General features: G+C 45.4%; 1 protein-coding gene and 1 long non-coding RNA gene across 3 annotated transcripts in view; both read right to left on the reverse strand.

Moving 5' to 3' along the window:
• Nucleotides 1-12368, reverse strand: part of LOC119394159 (uncharacterized) — a 341546-nt gene that overhangs the window by 93895 nt on the left and 235283 nt on the right. The gene's annotated exons all lie outside the window — the stretch shown is intronic.
• LOC119394161 (protein draper) overlaps nt 8275-12368 on the reverse strand; it is an 84866-nt gene continuing 80772 nt past the window's right edge. For both annotated transcript variants that reach the window (XM_037661421.2, XM_037661419.2), the window contains exons 25-26: nt 11531-11734; nt 8275-10616 (exon numbers count right to left, since the gene is read on the reverse strand). In XM_037661421.2, the coding sequence (XP_037517349.1) occupies nt 10516-10616; nt 11531-11734 (305 nt within the window). In that variant the 3' untranslated portion in view covers nt 8275-10515. The remainder of the gene's footprint in view (nt 10617-11530; nt 11735-12368) is intronic.

The raw sequence follows: 12368 nt of genomic DNA on the forward strand, positions 1-12368 counted from the left end.
CGGTAGTCACCGCTATCGTTACGTCCCGACTAAAGTCCCAGATTTTTCCCTGTGAAGAGCAGGGAAATCTAGGGACTCTAGTCATGTGGCTTCCACAAAAACGTCAGTACATTATTTTTCCTGTTGCTCAGTGAAGGCCCTCTCGCCCTTCGGGCGCGGCAACCTAATCGTTTGGCTCGCCCTCGCTTCGCGATGTGCGGCCATTTCGCTAACGCTCAATGGACGGTTGGCAGGGTCACGGTCACGCGCTACTGGCGCTGTCGCGGCACGCGCTGTTTAGCCCGCGCAGCCTGCCCCTCGGGGCAGGCGGAGGTGTACGTAACCCAAGAGCCGCGTCGCGCTCTCTGGCAACAGACTTCAGCAACACCTAAGACGAGACAAAAAAAAAAAAAAAAGGAAAAAAAAAAAAAAAGCACCAGCAGCGAGGTTCGAACCAACGTCCTCGCAGTTCCGAGCACGATACGCTAGCCGCTGCGCCACTGAGGCCAATCGATTCGGTAGGTCTAACGGGCTGTATTTGTATTGCCACGCTGGACGTAACTTTTAAGACTCGTTATTCTTACGTCCAGACGTAACTGCAACGGCTCGTACCGTTACGTCTAGACGTAACGCTAGACACTCCCAACTTAAAAAGTAAGAACAATAAAAGTGAACAGGTTTTGCAAAAACACAATATCTTTCTTCGAGAGCACACGTTTTCCAGAGTTGTGTGTGACTTTGCGGACACCTTGTTGCACAGACTCAAGAAAACCAGTGATGTGCCTCCAAACAACAAAGATGGGACAAAAACTGCTGTTATCCCATACGTGCACCAAGTGTCACATAGGATTAGGAAGGCTGCAGGGTGCGCAGGAGTCAGTGTAGTGTTTACCGCCCACAACAAACTTTGGAGGCCTGTGCAAGCGTGTAAACGTGAACAGTGAAAGGCCTGACATGCTGCAAGAAGCACACCACGCGGTTTTTGTCTTGTAAATGCGGCATCGTGTGTAAGATTCCGCTCTCTTGTGGATGTGTTTACATTGGCCAAACTGGCCAATGTATTAACGATCGCTTGCGTGAACACGCCAACAATTTAAAAGTCTGACGGCAACATAGGCCTTACACTGTGCAGCTTGCGGTTGTACCCCCTTTCTTGACCAGGGCTGTCATAGCTCGAGAAATTAATGATGCCTCATGTGCAGAACAGCTCGGACCCAGCTGTGTCACTCTCGAAGAAAGAGTCTACGTTTTTGCAAAACTTTTATTGTTGTTCTCACTTTTTAAGTGTTAACCTTTTCAAGGCCATTTTTAATACCTTTTTACAGCCTCCTTTGTTCAGCCGCATCATTGTTTCTTCATTTGGATGACCCGCTTTTTGTTAAAACCCAATGTCATCTCATGCCGCATTTATCACACAGCCGTTTTTGCCGTTGATAACGCATTCATGAGCTCGGTCAAAAACTTCTGTATGGTATCAAGGGTTTTTTCGCTTTGTCGCCCTGTTTCCATGGGCACGTTACCGCCTGTAATCTTTAGCGAGAAAAAAAAAAGCGTAAGGAAGAAAAAAAATACATTTTTTTTATAGTCTTGTTCTGAAGCACTCGATGTTACCACGTGATGAGTGTAGTGCATTAAATGTTAGTTGGAAGTAGCGCTCTATGTGTCGTTTTCACTGTCCCTGTCTTGTGCGCTCACCTGTTTCAACACATCATGTATCCACCGGACATATTTGCTCTGCTTTGTTTTTAGAGGGAAAACAAAAAAGCGACGCAAGCGGCAGTGTGATCGAGCAAATTGTGAAAATTAGTGCCTCTGTGCATACTTGTTTCTTTTTTTTTTTCTACAGCGACAAGCACATGCGAATTATAACTAGCTGGCACAGTGAATGCACGTGGAAGCGGTCATGTGCTGTACAGCCTCACCACAAAAGATGATAAAAATGCACTGACACTGTCTTTTCCTACAACTATAAACTGAAAACAGGATGGGTACTCACCTTATCTTGTGGAACGCCTGCTGCACGTAGTCGGCGGCGAATTTGTGCGCTGCGATGTGATGCTCCACATATTTTTCCAGTGAAGACAGGCCAACGCCACAAACGTCGCATTTCATGGGAGTATTGACTTTTGCGGCTACTTGACGACACCGACGACACTTCGCGACACGTGCGCGGAGACCGCCGGCGGAGGTGATGACACTAGGACACTAGGGACGAAATTCATCAAGCACGTGACATACTAGGCACTCCGTGGCGACACGGGGAAAAGTCAAAACTAACTTAGGGAAAGGAAGTCTTCAAGTGACGTCACACGTGAGTGACGTAGCAGTGACGTCATCTATTGTTCGCGAGAGAGCCCTTACTCCGGCGAAACGCATGTGACAGGAGGGGACAGAAGAGGACACACAGCGCTCCGTGTCCTCTTCTGTTGCTTCTGTCCCCTCCTGTCGGCTGCGCTGTTTTGCACTCATAATCATGCCCTAATTACACGCCGTGCGGCGCTTGAAACGAGCTACCAGAGCTGGCTGGCGGACCCGACGTGGTGCTGCTAGAGGACGGACGTATTTTTCGTGGGCTCCGGAATGACAGCGTCAGATAAGTGGATTTTTTTTTTTTTTGCATGATTCGAGCTTGTTTTTTTAGTTAAGCCACTAGATTGCAGCTTAATAGAGCTTACAACTTTGTACTGTTGGTACAAAGTGGTGTGACAGTCGCTTCGGGTGTTTTTTTTTTAATATTTGTTTGTTCGGCCACACGTGGCTGAAGGTGCACGGGTGCTTGAAGTGTAACATACTTGCGCAGTATCAGCGGAGTTTGTGATATCATTTGGCTTTAAGTGTATCTAATCCGCCGCGCGAACGATCTATAGCCATGGTCAAAAAGACCGTAAAGTGTTCAGGATGCGGAATGGGGCGGAAAATAGAGGTTTGTGAGGATGAGACGACAGAGAGAGCTGACGCCAAGTGTAAGCAATGCGAGTTAGAGGCGAAGATGGAAATAATGATGGCCGCCCAGAATGAGCTCATGGTGAGAATCTCCGAGCTGGAGAAAGCGGTGGCGACAGAACGGGAAAAAACGATGGCTATGGCGGAAAGGCTTAAGTCAGCCGAGGAGAGATTAGCAAAGGTAGACATGCCAGCAAAGGTAGCCACGGGGAACAAGGAAGCAAGCGGCAGCGGGAACAATGGGGCATCGACCCCCACAGTGGTAGGCGCGAAGGGGGAAACAGGTTTGGAAAAGACAGGTGCAAGGGTCACAGGACCCACCTTCCGCGAAGTAGTCTTGGGAACGGGAGGGGACAAAACAACAGCAGTAGCACGCGCTAGTAACAGGTGCAGTGGCCAGGTGCGGGACAGTCCAGCAGAAAAGTCGGATCACGTGATAATCGCCGGGGACTCGAATTTAGCTACATGCGCAGAAGCAGTCAAGGAAAGGGTGAGAGGCGACAAACGAGTTTTAATAGGGAAGTTCCCGGGCCATAGGCTGGGATCAGTGATGAAACAAGCTAACGCAAAACTCGCAACTAAGTCTAATGGACGTAACCTCGTGATAATCGCGGGAGGTCTAAACGACGTCTTGAGTAACGAATCAGCCGAACTAGCGACCACATTGGCGAAAGGTGTCGATGACATGCGCGCCATTTCCCCTCAGGTGCAGATAGTGGTATGCACAATACCGGAGGTACCGGTGCGTGACGGCAACCTGCAAAGAGCGGTTGTCGACGCAAACAAAGAGATATGGCAGATGAGTAGAGAGAAAGGCATCGAGGTAGTGGAAATAAACAGAGAGGTGCACAGGTGGGGTGGTTTTCGAAGAGACGGAATACACTTCGACAGGAGGCTTGGCCATGAGGTGGGTTGGCGTCTTGCAGGACGCGCAGTAGCTTTTTTGGGGGGCACGCGGGCCCTTCGGTGCCCATGGTAGCTTATAATGAGGAAAACAACCAGGGGGACTCTTTGACAGGTAGTATAGCGAAAAAACAGAGAAACGGTAAAAGAAGGGAGAAGGCGCGTGTTTGCAATTAGTTATATTAACATGCAGGGTGGCAGAAAAAAGGCAAAATGGTTAGAGATTGAGGAACAGTTAAACAAGGAACAGATAGGTGTTTATGCGGTTACAGAAACACACCTTAGAGACTTGGAAGAGCCACCACATATTGAAAATTATGTTTGGGAAGGATGTAACAGGATCACATCAGAAAGGAGAGGTGGGGGGTTGGAATGCTAATTCATAGCAGAACAAAATGGGAGAGAGTGAAACAAACGTGTTCAGAGCACATATGGGTTTCGGGCACAGTAGGTGGAAAGAAAACGTGGCTAGGTGTAGCTTACTTGTGGACAGGGAATAACTGCAGAGAAAAGAATCTGGAGATAGTGAAATGCATAAGCACCGATATTAAAGAATTTGGTCATGATGCCGAGATAATCCTTCTAGGGGACATGAACGCTCACATTCATGACCTTGACGGATATTCAGACACCAATGGCAAGTTACTGCTAGATCTCTGCGAGCAACATAGTCTTGAGATAGTTAACGTGGGGCCTAAGTGTGAGGGGCAGATCACGTGGGAAGTCAGAAACAGGCAATCGAGCATTGATTACTGTCTCATGACAGAAGGAATATATGACAAACTTAGAGAGATGAGAATAGACGAAGAAGGCATTAACAGCTTGGGTAGTGATCATAAACGCATAATATTACAAATGGGATATAAAACTGAAAATAAGAACACAGAATCAAAGTTTGGCAGCTCGTATCTAAATGACAAACAAATAACAAATATAGCCGCAAGAGTCGAGGAAAAAGTAGACGAACTACCAGGCAAAGACTGGAAGTATAGTGAGCTGCTACATGTAATCACGAAAGAAATGGAAATAGAGAAGAAAACTATTCGTTGGAAAGGAAAGAAAAAGCCAAAAAGTTGGTGGAACAAAGAAATCCGGGAAGCAATCGAGATGCGACGTCAGGCATCACGGGAGCACAGACAGGCAAAAAAGGAGAAGCGACCACAGGACGAAGTCAACCAAATATGGGAAATATATTTAGAGCAAAAATCCATTGTGCAGAAATTAGTCGAGGCAAAATTAAAGGTGAAAGTGAACGCTGGATGACAGAGATTCGCGAAAAGAAGAAGGCCGCGCCTAGGATATTTTGGAGCCACCTAAAAGCGCTGGGTAGGAAGTCTGTCACAATGCAACAGCATATGTTAGATGAAGGAGGAAATAAATTGGAAGGATATGAAGCGCTAGGTTACATCCGAAAGATAACAGCCGATTCGTTTAAAAAGGTCCCCCAGGGGATTCCCCCGGTGAGTAAAAGTACGCAAAGGAGTGCAACCGACGAAGATGTAGTACTAGAGAATTTCAATTGGAAGAAGGCCGAAGGAAAAATTCCTAAGCGCACTACTCCGGGCTTAGATGGGGTTCCCGTCAGCCTCATTAACGAACTCGGACATAACACTAAAGAAGCACTGCTGAAAGCCGTAGAAAAGTGCTTGCAGAAGAGGGAAATACCAGACAGTTGGCGAAAAAGTAGAATGAACTTAATCTATAAAGGCAAGGGAGAAAAGGATAACATTCGCTCGTATAGACCGCTAACAATTACATCGGTGCTATACAGGTTGGCGATGCAGGCAGTAAAATTAAAAATAGAAGCGTGGGTAGAACAAAATGATATTTTGGGAGAACTTCAGAATGGATTTCGAATCGACAGGCGGTTAGACGATAATCTGTTTGTTCTTACCCAGTGTATAGAAATATCTAAAATAGAAAACAGGCCCTTATACGTAGCTTATCTAGATATCACCGGGGCGTATGACAACGTTAATCATGAAATTTTGTGGGATATATTGAAGGAAGTGGGCATAGGTGACGACTGTGTACAGCTTTTGAAGGAAATATACCGAGAAAATACAGTTTGTATAGAATGGGAAGGAATAAGTGGCAAGGACAGCGTTGAAATTAGCAAGGGGCTGAGACAGGGATGCCCTCTGTCCCCGCTGTTATTCATGCTGTACATGGCGAGGATGGAAAAAGCGCTAGAAGGTAGCAACATTGGATTTAATTTGTCACACAAACAGGTCGGAGCGATGGTTGAGCAGAAGCTTCCTGGTCTATTTTATGCTGATGATATTGTCTTATTTGCGGACAGTCAAGATGATATACAGCGACTGGCAGATATATGCGGAAGGGAGTGTGAGGCTCTAGGACTAGGATTTAGTGCAACAAAATGTGGATTGATGGTATTCAATGATCACGGAGACCATACGGTCTTAATACAGGGCCAAAAAATACCGAGGGTAAGCGAGTACAAGTACCTCGGAGTATGGGTAAATGAGGGGGATAGATATATGGAAGTACAAGAGAAAGCATCGGTAGCAAAGGGAAAGAGGAATGCTGCAATTATGAAGCACAGAGCTTTATGGGGATACAATAGGTACGAGGTGCTTCGAGGGCTGTGGAAGGGTGTGATGGTTCCGGGGCTTACATTTGGGAACTCAGTGGTGTGCATGAAGTCAGAGGTGCAATCAGGAATGGATGTAAATCAAAGGACGGTGGGCCGCCTCGCGTTGGGCGCTCACGGGAAGACGACAAATGAGGCGGTAAAGGGTGATATGGGATGGACAGGCTTTGAAGTGAGGGAAGCGCAGAGCAAAATGAGATTCGAAGAGAGGCTGAGGAAAATGAAGGAGAGTAGATGGGCAGAGAAGGTTTTCAGGTATTTGTATAGAAAAAGCGTTGACACGCAGTGGAGAAAAAGAACTAGGAGGCTCACCAGTAAATATACGGCTGGCAGTGCGGGCGATATGACAACAAGGAGCATTAAGCGGAAGGTCAGAGAGGCGGAGAGGACTTATTGGATGACAGCGATGGAAAAGAAGCCGGCTCTGAGTAACTACCGAAAAGGAAAAAAACGAAATAAGGAGGGAAAGGTTTTATGATAATTCAAGGGGAAGCGCTTTACTGTTTGAAGCAAGGTCGGGCTGCCTTAGAACGCGTAGTTATAAAGCGAAATTCAGTAACGAAGAAGAACAATGTACATGCTGCGGGGGAACTAAGGAAACGATGGAACATGTACTGATTGAATGTGGCGATATTCACCCAGGTATACGTGTGGGCACGAGTCTACATGAAGCCTTGGGTTTTAGGGACAACAATGGAAAGCTGAACACGTCCGCGATAGAAATAAGTAAGAGACGGTTAGAGTATTGGTGGCAGAAAAGTAGAGATAAAGTACAAAAATAAATAACTGGGGGAAAAAAAAAAGGTCATTCTGCCTTAAGAGGCAGAGAGATGGACCGTGAATTTATATTTTTTGGTATAATAACGTAGATTTAATCAATGTAGGTAAGGCATTAGGACAACATGAAACAAGGAGGAGGAGGAGTAATAAACTTTATTAAGGGAAACCAGCAGGTTTAAGTGGCCGGGCCTAGGCCAAGGAAGTTTATTTTTTTTTTCTTTCGTTTTTTTCGCCTTCGAGCCAGGTGGCAGACATGTCACCGCCCCGTTATAAAGGGGACGCTCATAGCATCCATCCATCCATCCAGAGAGGGACCTTAGCTACCAGCACCGTTTCCGGAGCAGACGACGTCAAGCGATGAATCGTCGCCCCGCTTGGCCTAGAAGTCGCGAGCCTTTGCGGACAGCGCGTATTGCCGTCGGGACGACTTGCACAACAGAAGCTGCGTCGGCAACGTGCATGGCGACGTGCTTCAATTGGCATGCATACGCGAGCATTGTTTCGTCTGAGGAATAATCCTTGGTCCATCGCTGCGTCTTTAGTGGCCCCGCAATCATCCAGCTGCAGATGTTTTGACACGCCGTCGAGGTGATTGTCAGTGATAGACGCCGCCGAACCCGAGACTCCCGACGCAGTTTGGCGTAATTTACGTAGATTTTATCAGAATGGGTGCAGTATCCAATTTGGCGCGCTTTGGAGCAGTTGGCGCAGAAATAGAATTACTGCTAAGGGACCGGCTGTTTTTTTTTTTTTTTTTGGCCTCATAGAAGATATATGTGGCCTCACACTAGAATATTTTCCTCTACATTCGTAGAAAAGCTTGCACAGGCCGAATAAACAACCGAATAAGTTTCTGACGATAAGAAAAGTTGAAAGAATTACTGAAGGTGCTAATTAGTTCGTGTCAGGCAGAAGTGTGGAGGAAAAAGATAAACAATGATGTTGACCACGAGAGTTAAAACTAAAACGATACATCGGTTCCTGCACGACAGCACAGCTTGCCATCCACAAATTGAGAATGCATTCTGCAAAAATTAACGATAGTGTGCAAGCAATGGTTTTGTTCTTTTTATTGCCTACACTCAGACATGGGTAAAATATTTACATTTTTACACACGTGACATGTATGTTGAAATTGTGACACCATCGATAGATACTCTTATCATTTTTTTTTTCAAGGTTGTTCAATGTTGCTTCGGTACCGACGCAAAATATTTGCGACAGCTACAGCCAAGACGCTGGTGTATTTACAAGACGGCATAAATTAAACTGCAGAACCTCGTTGATACATTTTTTTCATTCGGAAGTGTCGGAAACCATTGGGAATATACTTGTGCTAGTTCAAGCCTTAAACAGGCTTTAACTCGAATGGACAATAAGCACTTGCTACAAGGTCTTGCACAGACACATGCACCAAAGTTGTTGGTGCAGCATAGTGTAGGATTAGGCTAGGTGTACTACACCCTAATCCTACAAGACATTCACCAACTATCAGAAGTTGAAGTCGAAACTGTCTGGCCCCCATAAATGGCTACAAAAGTTACCAAAAGCACTGGACTCTCACTGACATGTCTTTTCTCTTGTAGCCCATTGTAGCTGCAGGAAAAATCTAAAACATGGCTTTGAAAACATTAATGCTTATCAGAGTAAGCAATACTCAGGTGTACAAAAGTTAACATTACTTGCCAGAAAGGCCGCCATGTGAACTGGTCTTCACCAACGGCAAGCAGCCTAACCATCATCCTCTTGTTATTGTTAGGGATGCATCAGAGACAAATTTTGGCCTAGCTCCACCTAGATGAACCACACATCAAGGTTCACACCTGTGTGGAGGACGTGGCGATGTGTCCATTGGAGCGTTCTTGGAATTGATGCATGCAGAACTATGTGACTGAGTCATGACATGCCACAACACATTGTACATGTGGTTTTTTTTTGGACATGCAAGAAGCGCAGACAATCAACCCGGGTGACAGCAAAAAGCTGCACACTTTGTTCTCATCCGCAGATGACTCGACGAAAGAGCATTTGAGGGTTCCCAAAAGCAGCCTTGATAAATCTAAACTCATTCCATCAATATCATGTTCTTGACAATGTATTGATGTATGCAGCTGTGCTGTGCCAGGCCACGTGACCTGACCACAGTTGCACCAGGCGTAGTGTGAAGGTTTCACATGAACCTCCACTTGGCACAATTCTTGTTCCAGCCTAAATGAGGACTTCTATGTAGGGTGTCCATAACTCCGCACCCTGCCACAGTTGTACAGTATAAAGTGTTACAAAAATGTATTGCTAAAGAGAAGTGACGCGGTACTTGGTCATCGAGGCTCTGCAGTTTAGGGTATAAAGAGCATAGATGAATCGTTTTAGGCAGCTGGAGTATATTGACCTAAATCTACAATCAATTTGCTTAAAATCTCAAATGTCCGACCCTTGAGTTTCCCTTTTCAAGCAAGTTTCATGCACCAAAGAGTCCCGCTCCAAATTGTTCATAAAGCCAGACAAATGGACGACACAGAGAACACAAACATTGAAACCAGTGTTGCTGGCAATGGCAGCTAGTGTCATTAAATTACTAGACTATTACAACATAAAATAGCAAGCATACTTGGCCAGCCAGTATGCTGACGCAAAGATCTAGCTGGCAGTCCGCGGCGTGCAAAATCAACATCATAATCCGAGAGTGTAGAGATCTATGTAGAAGTGAGATAGTCCATTGCAAGGGTACACAGATTGCCGCAGTGCTTTTCAATGTGCACGGGCATCGAACAAGCCACACCAGCCTGCATCCGCAAGCAGAGTGGTGCAGTTCTGCAGTGATGTGGAATAAAGGTGACACTAAAGGTTCGTCGCATGCCAACATAAAGCATTGACTCTGCACTAAACAACAAACAAAGGAATCTCATCGCTGTAAAGGTTGCAACACAATGCATTCTTACTGAAGCGTACTATCACAATTACTCTAAATATAAAATTTGGATCAACAGCTTCGATTAACGAACAGGTAATAGTTACACAGAGTGCAAGGGCTGCAACGCATAGCAGCCATTGCGCATTGAACACGTAAACTAAAAAACACCCATCGGAAGAAGATCATCAGAATGGGTGGGCTGAAAACCATCATCACTGTGGGACCAAACACTGCCACAACACGTCAAGCAACAGGGGTCCTCTGCCATTTCCGTCGGAGTCCAAGGAAGTAGTATAATCACAGTTTGTGGCAGACGCACATACACACGAGCACTTTCAGTGTTCTTGGTTTCACGAGGGGCGCACAGGGAGTGTCGTCGTAACATTTAAGTCTTCTTCTTGGGAAGCGTGCTGTCAAGCCGGAAGTAGTTTGGCTTTGTTTCAGTCTTTGGTCTGTTGTATTCCAAGTGGTCATAACCGTCAGCATCTGCAAAGGCAGGGAAGTGTATACTACACCGACATTTTTAAACAATGATTTGCATCCCTGATTGACAACTCAGCATGTTTGAGAATGCTCCAGTGACAAATAGGGGAACCAGCCAAATATAATAATTATGGGGGTTTTACATTCCAAAACCACGATATGATTATGAGGCCCGTCATATTGGGGAGCTTCGGAAATTTTGACCACCTCGTGTTCTTTAATGTGCACCTAAATCTAGGTACACGAGTCTCGAGCATTTCGCCTCCATCGAAACGCGGCCGCCATGGCCGGGATTCGATCCCGTGACCTTTGGACCAGCAGTCAAGCACCATAACCACTAGACCACTGTGGCGGGTAGGGGAACCGGTCAAAACGTTACCAATTTATGTAAACAATACCACAGTGTCTACTCAGCCATGTTCAATGCATCAGAGATTAGCGTTTTTACCAAAGCTAAATACACATACAACCTGCATCAACATGAATAAAGCTTATGGCCATTCAGTTTCTAGTCATCAAAGTTTAAGTTCACCAGTACTATGCATTGTCGAATTCTTGAACTGAAAGCGGTGAATTGTCTAATTTAATGATTATTAAACCCAAGAAATTATTAGCAAGAAAGTAATTGAGCAAATTTCAAGAAGGAATGATTATTTCTAGTGACAAACAAAATGGAGAATATAATGGCTGCAGTGATGAAAAACTTATATGCTTGCACGACATGGCATTTCAGTAGCCCCTATCAGAGCAAAAAGTGAGAGACAGTGAAACTAGCATGCGACAGTCATCCAGAGCTCTACTAGCTGCTGCTGACGTAATTTGCACTTCAGCTCAAGCTATTATTTTTTATGTAATAATAGTAGCCCTCTGTTTCTCCAGACTACACTTCATAAACAAAAAAAATTGCGTTCCCTTACCGCTGCTTGACCGTCCTGCAAGTTGCCGTGTGTCAGTGCAGATAGGAACGGTAACATTACTAATGTCTCCCTTGTCTTTGACCTCATCGTAGAAGGGTTCCTTCTTGTCCACATATGACTTGAGGTCCTCTATGCTCTGGTAGATATTAGGCTTGAAGTCGAAGTCTTTGCAGTTGCTTTCATAGTCATTGCCTCCGCAGGCACCTGCACATGAAACAGTGGCAGATATAACACGCGAAAACAATTGCAATACTCGGAACAGTTGCGTGGCAACGAGTCAATTACTGGACAGCCCTCTTGAGACAGGTGGCATGCTTTGCCCAAAAGTAGTTGAGGATAAGTTGTAAATTTTGTAATAAGTAAGTGGTCGTCACTTAAAATAGGCGAAATATTAACTAAGATAATGTTTCAAGCTGCATTACAAGTGCACAACTCGAATGGCTGAAGTATCCATGGCGGTAAGCAGAGGTGGGAGGGGGTTATAAAACTCAATTGGGCATCCGAAGGTGTATGAGATGAGACAAAGCAATTGGAAATTCTAATGCAAACAACCACAGTATTCAGTTCAATGACTGCACATCTGAGGGGTAGAAGTACGCTTTGGACTACAAATTTACTTCATTCATTAGGTCTATTTCATTCAACTGCAACCACCTGAACCAGTTTACGAAGTGCTTCACCCTGTCACTCACTTCAGTGGTGCGGCAATGGCATGCAGTGCGAGCACATTGAAATTGTTTCCAGTGTAACACTATGTCTCCACCTCTGGTGTCAACCTGCACAATTACTAAACTTCTCGTGCCCTGCTGCGAGTGGTTCGGCTTGGTGCAGATGAACC

Source organism: Rhipicephalus sanguineus, chromosome 5, assembly GCF_013339695.2.
Source record: "Rhipicephalus sanguineus isolate Rsan-2018 chromosome 5, BIME_Rsan_1.4, whole genome shotgun sequence".
Classification (NCBI taxonomy): Eukaryota; Metazoa; Arthropoda; class Arachnida; order Ixodida; family Ixodidae; genus Rhipicephalus; species Rhipicephalus sanguineus.